General features: G+C 33.9%; 1 protein-coding gene across 1 annotated transcript; it reads left to right on the forward strand.

Moving 5' to 3' along the window:
* The first annotated feature begins 685 nt into the window (after window positions 1–685).
* LOC108476276 (protein ULTRAPETALA 1) lies at window positions 686–5,607 on the forward strand. Its single transcript, XM_017778440.2, has 3 exons — window positions 686–1,519; window positions 2,966–3,290; window positions 5,221–5,607. Exons 1-3 carry the CDS (start codon window positions 1,309–1,311, stop codon window positions 5,393–5,395), a joined length of 711 nt encoding a protein of 236 aa, XP_017633929.1. The 5' UTR covers window positions 686–1,308; the 3' UTR covers window positions 5,396–5,607.
* Window positions 5,608–20,654: the final 15,047 nt, after the last annotated feature.

A 20,654-nucleotide genomic window follows, 5' to 3' on the forward strand; every position in this document is an offset into this window, starting at 1 on the left:
TTTTTTTTGCTGTTATGCCTGATTCCTTTTGTGAACTGTTTTCTAATGTTTTATGCTAACTTTTATGGCTTCCTATAATGAAAGCTTCTTTTTCCTCTTTTTCTTTTTAAAAATATAAGCCATCTTTCATAATTGTTGTAAAGTTCAATGTCATATTATATAAATATGTTGTACCAAAAAAAAGAAAAATGTAATGCAGAGTTCAACAACCTCGATATAACCTTACACGTTATCGGTAAGGGTTGAAATCGGCACAATAACTGGCTTCACATGCTTCATCACCATACCATCGCAATATAGATATCGTACTATGTGCAGTTGAATCGCCACTGCTGTTATGACTTGTACATGTTATTGTTGCTTATTTATGGGATCCATGGATCACAGTAGATTCATTCATGAATCCAGAAAAAATAAATAAAAGAAAACCGTAGGTTGAGTTTCCTTTCCACGAGTTGTAACCAATAGTGGAGTGGATAATAAGTATAATATACGAGTATGACGCAATGCAGAAATTAAGTGCGATGCGGGCAGAGCACCATGAAATTGTATAACATTATTAACCGGGTCTCCAATATTTGAAATTAGAGAAAAAATGAAAATGGAAATGAAAATATGGGTGAAGGAGGAATGCAATGCATTGGAAAGAGAAAAGAAAAGGTGAAATACATTACTATATAAATAAGGAGTTCCCCAACACTAATTTCAATGAACATGTCTCCTTCCCATGAGAGCGATTTTCCCATGAACCAAAAGGCCCTGACCCCGAAATCCAAAGCCGAAGTCTCTCTCTCTCTCTCTCACACACGCACTCACTCCGTCTCTCATGTCATGTCATGTCATGCAAGTAGCACCTAAGCTTTTAAGTTTTTAACCCCTCTCTGCGCTCTCTCTCTCTCTCTCTCTCACACACACTCCCTTCACCCCACGACATTTGTTTAATTGTGTCACTTGGCCAGCTCATTCACATCCCAAAAACACACTACTCCAACACCAAACCACCCCCCTCTCTCTTTCGCTCTCTATCTCAACGTATTCTCCACCAGATCTCCGGGAGTAATCCCATAAAGATGCGTGTTTTTCCAGCCCTTCCTTTGGTATATAGGCTTTAGACCTGTTATAAAATCCCTCAGCCAACAACTTCGATATTACCCATATGCTCTTTTCTTTTTGTTGATTCGATTTTTTTTCTCTCTTCTTTGGGGTTTCTGGCTTCTCTTCCTTTCAGGAAACCTAATAAGGAAAACAGTGTGCGTGTGTTTTTGGTAGAGATACAGCGTCTGCTGGGATCTTGTTTGGAGAGAGAAAATGGAGAATGAAGTAGAAAGAGAGAGTGGGTCGATGATCTTTAGCGATGAGGAGTTGATAGAGGTGAGTGGATTGAAGAAAGGAAGAGATTTTATAGAAGTCACATGTGGGTGTACCAGTCATAGATATGGTGACGCTGTTGGCAAGCTTAGGGTTTTCTCTAATGGTGACCTTGAAATCACCTGTGAATGCACCCCTGGTTGCAATGAAGGTCTCTCTGTCTCTATCTCTATCTCTCGGTTTAGCCCTTTTTCTTTTCGTCCTTACTTTCTTCTATCTTCATCCTTGTTTTTATTTTCCTTTGATGTTGTTAGAAAAATGGGTTTTGATTTTTGTTCATGTTTAATGCGTTCTTTCTTCAAGTTATGGTGCATTTGACGTTGAAAGAATGTCGCTTTCTTATTTAATCAAGATTTGGATAGCGTGAGAAGGGGATGATGGGAAGGTTGAGTTTCGGTTTTTGGTTTCTTATTGACACAGTTTATGTGTATGTTGTTTTGTCTCAGTGACTTGACTCTCCTTGGTTGTAAGCCAACAAGTTGATGTTTATTCATATTTTGGGACACTCATATGAGTGTTTTTGTTGGTTAAAGATCTCTGCGTTTGCATCCTCGGAATAACACCCGCATTGTATTCTTTATTGTTGTGATTCTAAGGTCTTCGATCTGGTCTTTTCAGTATCTGGTTTCTCAAAGCTTCAGTTCTGTTTCTTATCACTAGACAGAGTAAAACTCATAGAGAAAACATATGTGACCATATGGATTCTGCGTATGTTTCTTTCTTCCTGTTCTAATGGCTTGCCGTTGTGAAGTGTAGCTGTGAAGGATGCTTTTTAGCATATTCATGACTCATGCTACAAGGATAGCTATGCTTCTAGGATAAACGTCTTCTTTTTTATTCTTTTTTGTGCATGTGTTTTTCTTTACATAATGCTACCATGTGAAAGTAGGTTCAAACAGTACTTCTACTAACTAGTATTCTATTATTTTAGCACTTCAACATATAACTCCATAATATTATTGCGTCAAATTTATATATCATTGAAACAGTATCCTTGAGAAGATCATGTTTGGTAAAATAAAAGCTTAAAACATTTGTCAACTTTTGTAGTTTGATCGATGATTTGTGTTACAAATGTTTCTAATTCAGAAGTTTTTTTAGTTAGGAGTAGATTGCATACCTATTGTTGTCTGCATGTGAAGGAACCTTAAGTCTGTTAAGATACTGGTTTGTTCATACAAGAAGAAAGAATACCCATGTCAAATGAAAAGAAAGAATAGTGTTACACTTCAAACCTTGAAGGTAGACCTTCATCTCGTGGAATTCCCCAATATTGAGCCTAACGTCAGGTAAATAGTTTCTTTTTTACGTTTGGTCAGGTTGGGGCTTGTAAAAAGAACAAGGTGAGTTTGGTGGCAGAACTATTTGGTCAGGGTCCTTACAAGTAAATGTAACTAAAACTGGCTTGAGCTGTCTGTACTGTTGTCTCTGCCTTTACTGTTTATTAGAACTTTCCATTGTCAGGTGCATATGATATCATCTTTTCCCCTTGTCCACTTGGTCCTAGTTCCTTTTCATTTTCCTAACCAATGTAGAAGCTTTATTTTTTGTTCCTTTTTCCTGTTCTCATTGTGTGAATGTTAATTTCAATGGCTAGACAAGTTGACTCCTGCTGCATTTGAGAAGCATTCTGGAAGAGAGACGGCTAGAAAGTGGAAGAATAATGTTTGGGTGATAGTTAATGGGGAGAAGGTTTCTTTATCAAAGACTGCATTGCTGAAATACTACAACCAAGCGTCTAAAAATGCCAATGGTACTAACAGATCCCATAATGGAAGAGTTTGTCACCGTGATGAGTTTGTTCGCTGTAGCAGGTGTAACAAGGAGAGAAGATTTCGATTGCGGACAAAAGAGGAATGTCGAATTCACCATGATGCTTTAGCAGATGTGAATTGGAAATGTTCGGATCTTCCATATGACAGGTTTGTTTCCCCGTTATTGATTGAGTTTTTATTTGATAAATTGGGTTTGTCCTCTCCCGTTGTGCTGCTTACAACATATTAAGGTATTAGTCATTTTAGAACATGATTCTGGTCTAGCTCCCTTTTTTTTACCCCTAAAAGATCCGGCTTTTAAAAATTAAAATGTAATTTGTAGATAATACATGTGGTAAGTAAGAGAGCTCTTCTTGATCTCCAATTTGATATATATTGAATTTTAAATTTTCTAAATCTAAAATATTTTTCAATACCTGTTCTTCTATTACTTCTCTACCATGAAACCATTTCATGTGATGTATTATATATATGGCTACAGGAAACTAATGATTCATTCATTCTTTGCTTTGTAACTCCTGAACTTTTCTTGCTGAACTTGGACTTGTTTGATTTAAAATGGATAGCATCTTTTTACAGCTCATAAATGCTCATTTGTTTGCTCTTCCGAAAGTTTTCAATGTTCTTTGCTAATGTAATAAGCACCAATTATTCCACATCTTTTGTACTTTTTCAAATCTGTTGATTTGTTGTTGTGAAACATGATAAGTAATTTCGGGTAGGGGTGAGAAAATTTTATTTTGACTCGAAAAAATAAAAAAAAGGCTGAATTTCTAATTATTCAAATTGAGTTAATTGAGTCAACTCTAGTTCTTTTTTTTTTTTTTTGAATTTCGGGTTTGAGTTGAGTTGAGTTTTCGAATTCAAATAAACCAAATACCAAATTACCCCCACCCCTTTACTCCCAAAAATCAAAAGCCTCCCATTCTTCATTAGTTGCTTTTATTTGTTCACTTGTTTACTCCAATTTTTCTTCCTATGATCATGTTTAAAAACTTTAAAGAAAAATATTTTCAAAAAAGATTACATAAAAATAAAAAACACCGAAGTCATTTTTTTAATTTAACTTGAACAAATATATTCGATTCGATTTAAAGTCCATCTCAAATAGAGTTAGGTTGATAAAATAGGATTCGTCAACTCGATTAACTCGAAATTTTTTTATTTTGAATTAATCGAACTCTCACCCCTAATTTTGGGTGAAAAACGAGTATTGCATGTGAAGTATAGTTTTGATTCAACTGCAATTCCTGGATATTCGCATTTTAGGCTGTTTGATAACAACGATTCATTTAATCAGCTGACTTTGTCTATAACTTGTGCCATAAAGAGAGGAAATGTGCAGTCAAAAAATCTATATGAGCATTACTCCCTTATATGAAATGGTACAGGCTATTTATCAAAGTTCTCAGGGCACTTCGGTCATTAGATATGTCTTTCTCAAGGAAAGCTTCTAGATGTACTATTTTGCATATTCAATATTTCCTATTCTTCTCTGATATGTTAGTAAAAAGCTGGCAGGTACTTGAACTTGAGTATCTTGACTAAAATTTTGGCACCAAAGTATGTTTTTACTTGCCTTTAAGAACCAGCTACGGTTTCATGTCTGAATGCTGGTGTTTTTCTCAACTTATGCATTAACATTTAACCATTAGGTTTTTGTTTAGAAGATCCCTTTTTAATTGGCAAGTACATTTAAATTATAATCTGCCAGAACATGCATTATTTGCTGTTCATTTGCTAACAAAGCCAAAATGTTCTAGCTCTGTTTTGAGATGTGTTCTTGAATACCTGCATCTTTTTGGCTCTTGAATTGAACGTGAAAAGGGAGAAGGGGCGGGGGGAGGGGGGGGAGAGAGAGTTCCGAAAAAAATGCTCAGAGTTGAAAAATTGCTGTTGTTAGTGATGGTATGAAAGCAAATACTTAGAAGCTTTATTCATAATAGTAGGATTTGATATGAACATGTTAAAGGTTTTGACAAAAATTTAAGCCATTTAAGTGATTCCATGCAGAATTTGGTTTGCAAATCATAAACTTTATGATTTAACATGTTTTCAACATTTGATTTGATTTCAGAATAACTTGTGATGATGAAGAAGAACGAGCAAGTCGCAGGGTATACAGGGGCTGCACCCGTTCTCCAACATGCAAGGGTTGTACTTCCTGTGTGTGCTTTGGGTGTGAAATCTGTAGGTTCACCGATTGCAGTTGCCAAACTTGCATCGACTTCACTAGGAACGCCAAAGCTTGAGTCCTTGTAGAGGATGGGTTCTTTATTTGCTACTTTTGTTTGAGCCCATACCCACTGAAGATGCAAAAGCCTCCATTCCTAAAGACATAAAATCTTGTTTCATGTTGTTAAGACTCCTTAAAATTTGCCAGTCCCTGCCTTCAGCCTTCATGCTGCTTATTGACTGGTTTCAAAACTTTAAATTAATTAAATTTGATCTCCACATTAATGTTTGTTTGGTCCATATTCCGCTTTCTTTTTCTCTGCTATTTGGTTCTTTTATCACACTATTCAAAGTCTATAACTATTAAAATCTGTTTATTCATTGATAAAATTGACAGATTCCATTTTTCTCAATCTCAACGCCAGGCTATAAGCTCACTTTTCATGGTTTTTTTCCTTGAAAGATTACAAAAAACCAGCACTTACATGTCCCTTTTTTTATAATCATTACGAAGTTGAGAAAAAGAGATGGTGCTTTCGAGACATGAATTTTGGTTTTTGATGGTAATTTTGCACAAGATAAGCTGCTCATAAGGATTGCTGATGACCTCTATGATACGCTCCTTTTTTTCACGACTTGATAATGACCCATGTTAAAATTTTGGGACTTTTCAAGGTTCCCAACGACAGTTCCCATCTGCCATTGGTTCATTTGTGAATATTATATTAGGAAGTGTACTTGCTTAACATTGGATTAAACTGCTGCTGGTGCTGATTTGGCAATAAATCCGCGTGGAAAAATAGCATATTGCGTCTGCTGGGATGCCTGAAAATGGTAAAACCAAGTATTGTCCTACAACAGAAGATGAACAATCATATGACGATCCAAACTTTGAAATTGTGTTGATTCTGACACAATGCCATCATTTCTACTTTCTTTTTATTGCTTTTCCGGTTTCTCAGTCTGATCTGATCATTCATGCCTCTCTTTTACCAGATCCAACCATTCACCAGTATCTGCATGGTTATCCAAAGAGTAGAACCTTCATTCAGAGAGAGCTACATTGCTCTATTCAACGACAACTTTGGTACCCATCATCTGTTAAGAAACATCATTAGACTTTAACTAGCTAGTTTTGTTTACAACTTAAAGTCAACAAAGAGCCAAAAAAAAAAAAATATCATGAAGAATTGAAGACGTGTTTTAACAAAAATATAGCAAGACTAGAATAATTTGCGACAGAGATTCCGATTCGTGCTTGCCAACAAATCAACTTCAACAGACAACAACTAGTGGTGGAACGGAAGGGAGAACATGCACAACTTATTCAGAACTGTTATTATACAAAAATAATTCCAGCATCATACCCCACAAAACAGTTCCATCGTCAGCTATTTTAGTCATGTTGTTTAGAACTACATAGCATGCAAGAGAAGACTTCACAAGCGAGGATTAGTGTGATGCTGAAACGCGTCATTTCACATCAATAATATCATATTTAAGATTACTTAATCTCCTCCTCTATCTAATCTCGCGGACTTAATTTTTCAAACTCAGTTTGTTCTATAAGTTTTCAACTTTTAGGTAGCCTCAATTTTTTTTCCTTTAATGGATAGACAATAAACGAAGTTACAAATTATCTCTTTTCGTATCATGTTTTACTCATTCGTTGTTGAATTTATAAATTTAAGTGCATGTCTACTATATAAGGAATTAAATCAATCCAAAATCATAAATTTCTTTTTGTTGATTTAAATTTTTTCTTCATTATTTTGCGATTACTACAAGTAATAGATTGAGTGTGTGTTTGATTTGTCGAAGGTACCATTACATCCCATAATCTCACATTTCAAAATAGGAATATGTTCTCTTTTCAATTTTGACGCCGCCACTACCACCATTCTCCCATCGGATTCCGGCATTGTTCAAGGGGGATGTTGGAAGCCAACGGTAGCCTTCGTCCCCTCCTTCAACCCTACTAGCTTGGAGCTCCCCAAAGAAAATCAGAAAGCCCTTGAAAATGTAACCAAAGCCCGCAACTTTCCCTTTCCTATCTGCTTCAATCAGCCGCTACATCAGCCTCCAGTCAAATATCAAAGCTTCCCCTAGCCTTCTCTTGGCCATCACCACTCAAATCTCTGAACATGAAGCCAAAAGGTTGTTGGTACTTAAATTTCTTATTCAAATAATAAATGATCTTTTGTTTATTTGAATTACTTAATGATTTATTTTCAGATTCTTTTGTTTCTATTTCAGCTGTTTTTTTATTTTAAATTCATTGTAATTATTGTGAGCAATTGTTGTTTTGGTTGCTGCAAGAAATTCTCATTAATTATTGTTGTGGATTGAGAATTCAAGGGCAAAGAGTGAGAATGTCTAGCATTAACAAATTAAAACTACAACAAAACAAAACAAAACAAAAAAATAAAAAGTTATAACATCACATGTTTTCTAATATTTTCAAGCCAAGTTTCATATCCCTTAAGAATATCTGAAGTTGATATTATAGAGGTTTGTCAAATCAATTTTGATGCCACCTTTTTAACAAAAATATAAAATATATCACAATTTTTTCATCTTCAATTCAAAATTTCAATTCATTTAAATTAATTTTAAAACTCAATTGCAAAAACAAATCATATTTGAAATTTTTCTCTTCTTATAACCAAAAATCCATGTTAAGAAACAAAAAAAGGTAAAAAAACAGATAATCAATAATTTTGCTTATTTTTTTCTATTTTATCAAAAAATAGGTGTTGAATATTTCTATTCAAATAATACAAAGAGAAAAATTAGAGGTTTAAAAAAATTTCTTAATTTTCTCTTTCTTTATCTATTTTTGAAAATTTTATTTACTTTAATTTTTTAAAAGAATTTTAATTTTTATCCTTTTGTATACAAAATTTATAAAATTGAGAATTAAAATTATTATTATACTGACTAAAAAGTGTCACTTAATAGTCGGTGACAATAAAATAATTTTAAAAATTTAATAATCAAATTGTAAAACTTTTAATTAAGTGACCAAAACGAAAATTTACTCATAATTTAATGGCTAACAATATAATTTATCGTAAATTTTAATAATCAATGAAAGGTGTGATGCAATTAAAGTTTAAAGTGGGTGCTATCAAAATCTTAGGACGTTACATATAAAATATTTGATTATTTACAGTAATTACCGAGTGTAAAATTATTATATTAGCCTGGAATATAAGATTACGCTTGTATATTATCTATCATGAATATAAAATTACTCAAAGTAAAGTTTAAATTACAAATGAGTAATTAATATTGCAGTGTTACTTCTGCTGTTGTATGCCTTCAAGGTTTGTAACCGCTACAGCCGACCTTATTTAACACCGCCAATAGAATAGAGTTGTAGGTACAGTTAACATAGCTACCTGATTTCACCCTTTATTTCGAGTTTCGTATGCCTTTTGGGCAGTGTCGACTCTTAACCAGATTGAAAATTGAACGTGTGGAGTAACTATAAAAGAGCGGCGGCATGCATGGCGCCCAATCCATGCCTTGTTTCAATCGTTCATTGGGAAAACGCGAGACAGAAGCGGAGAGGTGGCTATTTTGTTCCAAAAGTCAAAAAGAGTTTGTCAAGTGTTTATTTATTTCCTTGGTTAGTTCAAGAAGTCAACTTACTCGTCTCATTAATTCATTCATGATTGCATGCTTCAAATTCAACCCCCCAAGTTCATAGACATCAAAGCATGGGGGGCGACACTCTTCACCTGCATTTGCCTTTGGTTTGGTTACTCTGATTCTTTATTTACATTTCAAGGAGTTGACTTCTCCAGTATTTCCACTTCCCAACAGTATTAATATATTCACAGGGGCTGACTTTTCTCTTCTGTCATCTCATGAATGGGGCCGCTAAACTCCAGTAATAGATAACATCAGATAAAGATAAAATTAAAGATAGAGATAACCATTTTTTTATAGTTCAAAGATATTATTTTATTTCTGCAAAGTTGATGAAAAGTTGATAAGAGAAATTTGATTAATGAATGATATTAATTTAATCAAATATATTATAATGGTGTAGATTTTAAATCAAGTTCTTGGTATTGTTGTTAAATAATTTCTTAATTAATTAGTATAGTTACGTTCTCCATTATTTAAGATTTACTCATGAAATGGAAGCTGAGAAAGAAGTGCTTTTCACAGAAAAAATTGAAGTTGAACTAATGAAGTAATTTCATTATCATGGAAACTTCCCAACTGCCCTTTCATACAAAACCAAAACTTAAAAATGTATTTAAGCTTAAACCCTTTTGCAGATTTCAGTTTGAAAATAAAAAAAAAAACCTACCACGGAGGTTGTAATTAGGGAGCCTGAGTTTCAAGAGACGCATTAATTGGTGCTTTCGATTTTCGACCAGCTATCAGCCACGAACCACCTACAGGCTAATTAATCCAACGGAAAGGACACTCAACCTACAACCATTGCTTTTTAACTTATGAGTTAGGCATATATAGTTTTAATTTATAATGTGATTTTATCTATCAACAAACTTAATTAAATGATTAGTTGAGTGGTTATATTTTTTAGGAATAATTATAGTTGTAATAAAAACTTAATTAATTTTTAAAAATTCAATAATTAATTAATAAATTTTGGATACAATTGTAAGGCATGTTGCACTTTTAAGGGAAGAACGAGGTTCAAACCTGGAACACTATACTGTTGGAGGGACAACCTCGAACCCCAAATATGAACCGTACTAAAAAAATTCAATAATTAATATTGTTAAAGTTGTGTGACCTGAATCTTTGTTAAATAAATAAAATACAGTGGCAAAATAAAGGGATCTATGTAGGGCTTAAGGCTGAGGGCTGAAAGAGGTTTTCAACCTTTTAAATAGATGTAGTCGAAACTCCTCTTGTATCAATAATTTTTTTAACATAAATGAATTTCTTCTTCTCTACTAGTGATTTTTTCCCGAATGAATTTCCACATAAAAAAAAATATGTGTTATTATTATTGCAATCATTCTATTAAGCATCTATTATAACAAATATTTTTAAATTAAAAAATATATATATATATATTTTTATCTATTTATGTGTCTATGCATCTATGTATGTAAATATATATTTATCTATCTATCTATTTATCTTTTTAATGAAGTCTCTAACTAAATTTGACTAATTTTTTTTTGTATAAATTTTTAATTAATATGATAAGGCATTTACATTAAAATATCTTCTTATCTAAAGTAGAGTCCACCCGTTCTCTCTCTCTCTTTTTACGCGGTAGTTGTGAGTTATTGCCTTCAATTTTTTCGCTGTACTTTCAAGTTTTAATGCCTTGTTCTAGTTGGTTTTTAGCAGTTTTTTTGTTCTCACGATGTTTTCAGTCAGTTATTACGGAAGAGTTAGCCCATGATTGTCAAGGGCTCTATCTCATTGATATTTTTTGGACGATTATCTCATTAATTTAGAAAACATCCAAAATTGATCTTAGTGATGATAATAGTGAATTTCCGGATTCCTGATGTTGGATGGTTTGTTTATTACATAGGGATTGTGTTCCAAATTCGAAGGTAAATATTTTGTGTAGTTCTAATAGGGTCGGAAGCGTGTAAATTATTGTACTAAAAAATCACACAAAGTTCAATTCCCATGGAAGAGAGGTGGATCACAAGGATATCTTAAATACCAAGTCTTTCCTTAGTCAGAATATTCCTTTTTATAGTAATTTAATAGCACAATTAAATACTACTATTATACCCTCAAATATTGAAAGAAAAATAGGACAAGAAAAAAAACAGAAGAGTTTTAACGAGGTTCAGTAAATTATACCTACGTCCTCGGACACTAACACCAGATGATAACTTTATTATCTCCAAAATAATACAAACAAATAGAATTCCTTAAGAATTCTCAAATGGGAGAAAAGAGAAAACTAAGAGAGAAAGATTGGTTGGGGTGGTTGAAATGAGAAATGGTTAGGCCTATTTATAGTTGAGGTTCAGGGACTAACTTGCAAATGGCCTAAAAAATTAGGGACCAAAATTACAATTATCCCATTCAATTTTAAACAACTTGCCTACCATTTTTCCTTTCAGTGCCACTTGCACCTCCTATTTTTGACTTTTCAACTCACCCTTTAATTGACTTTTCAAGAATCTCCACATTGAAGATTTGATTAGAATAATCACATCTTCACATACTTCCTTCAACTCCGCAAATTCGATAAAGCTATCTTTTGTAGTGCCTCCAAATGCGCTCTCGAGCGCCATACACCTGAAGGTGCTCAAATTCTCACGATGTTAATCAAGTTCAAACAATGATTAAACTTGATTGTTGTTACCACCTTGGTCATCATATCTGCGGGATTATCTGCAATGGAATCTTCAAGTAGAATTTTTCTTTTTCAAAGACTTCCGCACAAAGTGATATCTTACGTCGATATGCTTGGTTCTTGAATGATAGACTTGATTTTCGCTAAATGAATAGCGCTCGATCGTCACAATATAGATTAATGTGACTTTGAACAACTCCCAAGTCTTTCAACAATCCATTAAGCCAAATAGCCTCCTTAATGACCTTCAGAATCGCCATATATTCATTTCAGTAGTAGACACACCATTGTGAGACTGTAAGGTAGACTTCCAACTCACTGGGGCTTTCGCAAGAGTAAACAGATATCCCGTAGTTGAACGACGTTTATCTAAATCACCAGCAAAGTCGGAATCAACATATCCAACTACAAACTGACCAAGTGCTTCATCCTACTCAAAAATTAAACCAACGTCTACGGTTTTTCGAAGATACCGTAGAATCCATTTCACAGCTTGCCAATGTCCTTTTCCAGGATCATGCATATACCTGCTCACAACTCCAACAGCTTGTGAAATGTCAGGCCTCGTACACACCATCGCATACATCAAACTCCCAACTGCATTAGCATATGGGACTTTCGCCATATATTCTCTTTCATCTTCAGTTTTAGGAGATAATTGAGCACTGAGTTTCAAATGAGAAACAAGTGGGGTACTTACATGTTTTGTGTTTTCATTTACACCAAAACATTGTAATACCTTTTTCAGATATTGCTTCTGATTTAAACAAAGCTTGCCTTTCTGTCTATCTCTACTTATCTCCATGCAGAGAATCTTCTTGGCCTCACCTAGATCTTTCATCTCGAACTCTTGATTCAACTGAGCCTTCAGCTTATCTATCTCTTTTTGGCTCTTCGAAGCGATTAACATATCATCAATATACAAGAGTAGATAAATGAAAGATTCGTCATGCAGCTTCTACAAATACACACAATTGTCAAATTTGCTTCTTGTGTACTTCTGCCTTCTCATAAAGCTATCAAATCGCTTGTACCACTGCCTCGGGGATTGCTTCAATCCATATAGCGATTTGTTCAGCTTACAAACCCAATTTCTACCACCAAGATCTGTGTATCCTTGGTGAGTCATATAGATCTCCTCTTCTAACTCACCATGCAAAAAAGCGTTTTAACATCAAGTTGAGCTAGCTCCAAATTCAACTGTGCTACCAAGGCTAACAAAATTCTAATGGAGGAATGCTTCACAACAGGGGAAAATACATCATTGTAGTCAATTCCCTCCTTCTGAGCGTAGCCTTTAGCTACCAATCTTGCCTTGTAGCGAACATCTTTCTTGCTAGGAGATCCATCTTTCTTTGCGAATACCCACTTGCATCCGATTGCCCTTTTACCTTTCGGTAATTGCGCCAACTCCCAAGTATTGTTCTTCCGGAGAGACTGCATTTCTTCATCCATGGCGCATTTCCATTTATCACTTTCTAAGCTTTGCATTGCTTCTTGATAAGTGATAGGTATATCATCATTAACAACGGAAAGGGCGTAGGCCACCATATCAGTAAATCGAGCAGGTTTACGAATTTCTCTCCGTGGCCTTGCAACTGCAACTGGTTCTGGTGTACTTAACGGTTCTTGGGTCAGAACCTCTTCAACCTCTAATTCCTCCATTGTGGCTGGAGAATTAGACTTATTAACTGGGCAAATCCCCATCTGCTTAAACTTCACCTGTTTTGGAGTACACTCCACCTGCTATGAAGTATCGCTCGTCTGAATATCTTTATCTGCTACCTTTTTCAATGTGGCAGATTCATCAAAGGTAACATCTCTGCCACAGATCATTTTCTTTGTGTCTAAGCACCAAAGATGAAATCCCTTCACTCGTAAGTGATTCCCATAAAGAGAGCTTTCTTTGCCCTCGGATCTAACTTTGATTCTTTCACATGGTAATATGCAGTGGATCCAAACACATGTAAGGAATCATAATCTATAGCTGGTTTTCCAGACCATACCTCCATAGGAGTTTTTCTTTCTAATGCAGATGATGGCAAACGATTAACAAGATGGCCGGCGTATGTCACAACCTCGACCTAAAATTGCTTGCCCAACCCAAAGATTGGACAACATACATCGAACTTTCTCCAAGAATGTTCGATTCATACGCTCTGCCACTCTATTCTCATTGTGGTATATCCCTAATCGTGAAGTGTCGAACAATACCATACTCTTGGCACACATCGAAGAACGGATCACTTTATATTCCTCCATTGTCCGTCCTAAGCCGCTTGATTTTCTTGCCAGTCTGGTTTTCGATCATAGTTTTCCATTTAAGAAAAACTCCAAGCACTTCATCCTTAGTTTTCATGGTATACACCCAAACTCTTCTGGAAAAGTCATCAACAAAAGTAACGAAGTAGTGTTTTCTCCCAACGAATGTGTTTTAGAAGGCCCCCACACATCTGAGTGAACATATTCCAAAATACCTTTTGTATTATGGATAGCAGTGCCAAATTTCACTCTCTTTTACTTTTCCAGAACACAATGCTCACAAAATTTTAATTTGCAAGCCTTTGCACCTTTCAACAATCCTTGCTTTGCCAGAATTTGCAAGGATTTTTCACTGGCATGTCCCAACTTCATATGCCACAACTGCATTGAGTCCAATTTTTTGTTACCTAAGCTGCAATGATCGCTCCAATAACTGTACTACCTTGGTAGTAATACAAGTTATTTTTCCTGATGCCCTTCAATATTACAAGTGCGCCAGATGTCACTTTCAAAATCTCATCTCTCATAGTAACAACTGAACTATTGGATTCCAAGGCTCCCAATGAGATGGGATTTTTCTTCAAACCGGCACGCATCAACATCGATCGAACTCGGTTGATCCATCTTGATTTTTTAATTGGATTGAACCTATCCCAACAGTTTTACAAGCATTGTCATTGCCCATATAAACAACTCCTCCATTTAGTTCTACTAAATCAAAGAACCACTCCTGGTTAGGGGACATATGATAGGTACAACCCGAATCCAATATCCACTCATCTGAATGGAATGACGATGATGATGCAACCAGTGATAGTTCAGAGTCACTGGTATCATACTTTGCAACACAAGCATCTACAACAGCTTTTCCCTTATTCTTCAGCTTTGGACAATTTTTCTTCCAGTGGCCTTTCTCATGACAAAAGGCACATTCATCTTTCCCAAGTCTGGACTTTGACTTTGATCTCCCTTTCTGAGTTTTCTTCCGAGTGTATGAATGACCTCGGACTACTAAAGCTTCTGTATCTCTGATTGAGTTTTTCTGTTTGTCCTTCTTTCTCTGTTCATAACTGTATAAGGCCACACAGACTTCGCTCAGAGATATATCACTCCTGCCATGAAGTAGAGTAGTTTCTAGGAACTCAAACTCCTCAGGAAGTGACTCCAACAGCATCAAAGCCAAATCTTCATCTTTGAATGTATCATCCATATTTAGCAAATCAGTGACTAACTGATTAAATTTGGTGATGTGATCATTCATTGTGGTACTTGGGACGTAAGTGAAGCGAAACAGTCTTTTCTTCAAGTGGAGCTTATTTTGACTGTTTTTCTTCAAAAATTTCTCTTCAAGTGCCACCCACAACTTATTTGCAGAAGTCTCCTTTGAAAAAGCATACCTCTGCTCTCGAGAAAGGCATGATCGAATTGTGCCACATGCTAACCAATTGATCGCCTTCCAATCTTTCTCCTGTACATCATCTGGTTTCTCTTCATCAATGGCAATGTCTAGACCCTGCTGAAAAAGGGCATCTAGAACCTCACTTTGCCACATACCAAAATGGCCCGTGCCATCAAAGATCTCCACGGCCAATCTTGCATTTGCAATTGTCGGTCTTGTCCACATAGACGATGTTGAAGCTCCTAAACCAACCGTTTTTTCCATAATCTTTCAATATACCTAAGAAAATCTTTTCTGATGTGGAAGATCAGTTTAAACTGCAACCACAGAGCATACTACGATTAACCTTTGGCTCTTGATACCACTTGTAGTTCCAATAGGGTCGGAAGCGTGTAAATTATTGTACTAAAAAATCACACAAAGTTCAATTCCTAGGGAAGAGAGGTGGATCACAAGGATCTCTTAAATACCAAGTCTTTCCTTAGTCAGAATATTCCTTTTTATAGTAATTTAATAGCACAATTAAATACTACTATTATACCCTCAAATATTGAAAGAAAAATAGGACAAGAAAAAAAACACAAGAGTTTTAACGAGGTTCGATAAATTATACCTACGTCCTCGGGCACTAACACCAGATGATAACTTTATTATCTCCAAAATAATACAAACAAATAGAATTCCTTAAGAATTCTCAAATGGGAGAAGAGAGAAAACTAAGAGAGAAAAATTGGTTGGGATGGTTGAAATGAGAAATGGTTAGGCCTATTTATAGTTGAGGTTCAGGGACTAACTTGCAAATGGCCTAAAAAATTAGGGACCAAAATTACAATTATCCCATTCAATTTTAAACAACTTGCCTACCATTTTTCCTTTCGGTGCCACTTGCACCTCCCATTTTTTACTTTTTAATTCACCCTTTAATTGACTTTTCAACATTTTGATCTTGAGAACTTTATGGAAGTTGTCCTCCCCTATTGACTTTTCTTCTTTGGATGAATAATTTATTCACATCAAATTTGGTTCTACGAGGGATAAACTTCGGGAATAGAGAGAGCCCTAACTTCTTTTGATGTGATTATGGTGTTGAGTTGTGTCCTACTGCTAATTTTCTTACTACCTTTATTTTAGGATTTTGGTGTCATTAATGTAATGATGTAATGATATTTGATAAATTATTGAAATAATTAAACTGATTATTTATAGAAATAAATAAATGCTATTATTATTATTTTTATGTTAGACTGTTTTCAATGGTAATTTTTACACACAAAGCAAAATGATTAGTTACCTAAAGTTTAACTAATATTAAGTAAAGTTTAACTAATATTAAGTTACATTATAGCCAATTGAGTCTTAGCTCGATTGGCATGAATATTGTTGCCAGTACATGAGCACGTGGGTTTGAGTGCGTTGAAGCGCATTATCCTCCTATTTATGGGCTGATGAGGGACTATGGGCAAGTCCTACGTATTGTGTCAAAAAGAGCAGATATTATTAAAACCTATAATGAGATTGTTCAAAAAAAATTTACATTGCATGAATGAATTATAATGCGAGAAGACAACTTATATTAATAGATCCATTTATAGATTTATTCACTTGTGACATTTATGGTGTGACTTACCTAAATCTTAACAAAGTGAATAATTATGTCTGTGCATAACTCATGTATTTTGATAAATTGAAAACATGCACTCTCATAATAGTGGGTCAAAAGTTGGTATGTTGGGTACATGACTTATGCATAATAAGGTTTCACTCACAATAGTGGAATCATATCTCGATAAAAGAGTAAACGATATTCGCGCATTGTCATTATAGGGATTTTGAAAATGGAACCTGATCAATAGTCATTTGTCTAGGATAAATGATTTTATCATTACTAATTTCATGAATGATCATTTTCATTATGAAAGATACAATGGTGACCATGAGATAAAATGGATCCAATTAGGTAGACAAATTTAAAGGGATCATGAATATCCTATGAGGGTGACATACATATGACAGTATCATTGGACTAAAACCTAAAACCATTAGATTTCCTAATGGTATATAACAGAGAGATTATGTTGGAAAAATCTTATTAAGAAAACAGTTATTTAGTTACAACTGAAGTTTAAAAATTTTCTTAAAATCGAGTCGTGATATTTGTAATAATAAACCTAAACCAGAATTGTATTTGTCCCTTGTGTTTAAAAATGCTCATTTTATTAACTTTAACTAAAAACATACTAGAATGAAAATTTAGCTAAAACGGTACTAAAGTACTTGTAAACAAGCTCATAAGTGTTAAGAAGAACCTAATTTGCCACCTTCAATTGTGGCAGATCAATCACCCATGATGGAAACTCAACTCAATGCTTCGTATAACGTCAAGTCTTAGTTCAATAAGACAAAGGACATCATCAATATGTGTTTGCTAGCACTATAAAATAATATATAATATATCATCCCAATGTAAAAAGTGTTAGGTACCCGTAATGATGAAGAAAAGATGAGAGTATTGTACTCTTAATAGACCTATAACATAAATATGTTAGAGTGTTATAATTATGGGAACACTCTTAATGTGATTTACCTATGTGAGTGAAAGTATGGCCTCTTCTAAGAGCCCAATGGCTTAGCTTTAACAGCACTCATGAAAAGAGGTTATAGACACATGTCCTTAATAGTGTCCTTGGATATCGTGCATTGTTTGGTGTTGAAATCATTCATTGTGTGAAATATGTTTGGTTAATCAAAAGGAATAGTTGATTCAAAACATAGTTTACCATGCAATTTTGATTAATTTTAACATGTTTGCACCAAGTGAACATTCAATTATAAGACACATTCATTTATGCTATTGATTTCATGAAAAGTTATAAGTAACAACAAAATTATGTCACTTGATTATTAACAAATAGTCATAATCAATCAAGAATAGATCTATTGAATAATTATGTTTATTTCTAAATATATGACTATCCATTTGGGTAGTTATATCTATATGAAGAGAGATGAGACCTCTTATAAATAGGAAAAAAATTTCATTTGCATTACACACTAAAAAAAAAAAACCATAGAAACAAAGTTTCTTTTTATTCTCTTACCATTTTTCATATTCCTATATTATTCTTTAAAGAATTACTGCAAAAATTCTTTATAGAAATTGACATCCTTGCTCTGCTCAGTACTTAGTGGACTATTTTCGTGAGTGCTAAACGTAGACAGTCTCGAGGTTTATTTGCCAATAACTCTTTTGCACGCCATAATATAGTTGGAGGTGAATAGAATCTTAAAGAAAGTGACTTTGATACACGTCTTGAAGCCTTCTATAATTTCTCATAAGTTCATTTTTATCCCTACACACCAACATGCTAATGATATTTGATTCCATTGCAAATAAAAAAATGATTGACACAAGGCCTCTCTCAAGGTCGAGCAACATCAAGATTCTAGATTCTAGGGGCACCTTCATTACCAACTATTGTAGGATTTTGTATTATAGGGCTTCTTTCATTATTGTCATTCCAATGCAACAAGTCACTCTTCGGTTCAATCAACTTTGTTTTGATATAATTCATCTTAGCATCTTTGTTCACAATAATATCAACAATATTGTTAAAATAACCAAGAATCTCTTTGTATTTATTGTATTCCACGGACATTTTAGGGTACCCTCTTTTAAAAAACTTGTTTAAGTGAGGCTGATGCATGTCCTTTCTCCGTCTTGTTTTTATGTACTTGACGTTTGATTCTTAAGTCCTTTTGTGTACCAACACTTTCATAATATGGCAACATATAATTCTTTTAGATTCAAAAAGCTTTCAACTATAGTAAAAATATTAACCTATCGATCTATAATCCACCATGAATAAAAATGTGTTTCTATAGTAGTCATTCCTTATAGAGTTATATGTTATTTTCAATGTCTTCATATTATAAATGTTTAGGTATTGGTTCTACTACACCGTCCATGGGAACATTCAAATCATAATAATACAATTTTAATAATTCTTTATGAACCAACTTAAATATATTCCATATCGGGGACCTTTGTAGTTGCACTTCCATAAGAAATTGGACTAACAATTGGTTTTACTTTACTTCGACTTTAGCTCAGCTTTTCAACTTAAACTCCTATTTTTCTCTTAAAGCTATCTCATATTGCTACACAAAGTTCTTCAAAGTGCTTTTGTCGTTCAAAAAAATTATTGAAATAAGCATGCATGCCAGTACTTCTTTAGTTTATTTCATCTTTACCTAGAAAAGATGTCTCAGATAAATGAGAACCTAACTTTCCATTTCATCATACAACTTCATAAGTCATTCATTTCCATTCAAGCCATGATTATTGATAAATAAAGCCCACATATATTGGAATTCAACTATAGTTAAGCTTTCTTGGGATGTGGCCTTGAATTCTTTCTTTGTTGTATTATAATTACACCCCTCATCTTTAAAGACAATTTAGTATAGATGTACCATACACAAAATCTATGAGTCATGTTAGGCATCACCACATTGATTGCAACCTTTATGCTTTTGATAATGTGCGTAATTGACATATTTTATGATTTATTCTAATTACTTTTGGACATGAATGCTACTAATTTTGGCACTTTATTGATTATTTCTATGTAGGTGCAACCCATGTGTTAGAATACAAGCTGAAACATGAATTCACCGTGGAAGAAAAAAATTGGTGTACAAAACTTTGAATTTAGGATTATTTTATTTTAATATTTATTTTATTATTTATTTGAAAATATATATCTTGAAGAGATCAATTAGGATTATATTTATCTTAGAGAGCAAGTAAAAACTTCTTATATTTTTAAACTTGCCTATAAGAAGTTTTTACTTGCCTATTTATTTTAAGGATAGATTATTTTTTGGTTTACTTTGGGAAGAGTTGAAATATAAGAGGCAACAAACTTTTATTTGGTTAGCTTTAGGTTTTATTATATATATTATTACATTGAAGGGGAGGGAAGTACAACTACCATAACTATTGTTGTTTTAAGTTTTTATTTTCTTTTGAATAAACAATTCCCCTTCAATAATATTCCTATGAGTACTTGAGTAGCTAATTTCTATCTAGCCAAAGGTTGAGAAAAACTCGGTGTTTGAATTATAAGATCCAAAACCACACTTTAATTCTTTCTTGCCTTCATAATCGCTTTTTCTTCAAGTTTGAGATAGATAGGATCATCTCATAGCATCGTTTTAGGCATATTTTCGGGAAGGGTCTCTTATTTGATGTTTGGAACAATAAATAGTTGGTAAAAGAAATAATTCAATTCATAATTGTCAATTTATTAATAAATTGTTGGTAAAAGAAATAATATTGAACTGTAGAACA

This window comes from Gossypium arboreum, chromosome 3 (genome assembly GCF_025698485.1).
Source record: "Gossypium arboreum isolate Shixiya-1 chromosome 3, ASM2569848v2, whole genome shotgun sequence".
Lineage (NCBI taxonomy): Eukaryota > Viridiplantae > Streptophyta > Magnoliopsida > Malvales > Malvaceae > Gossypium > Gossypium arboreum.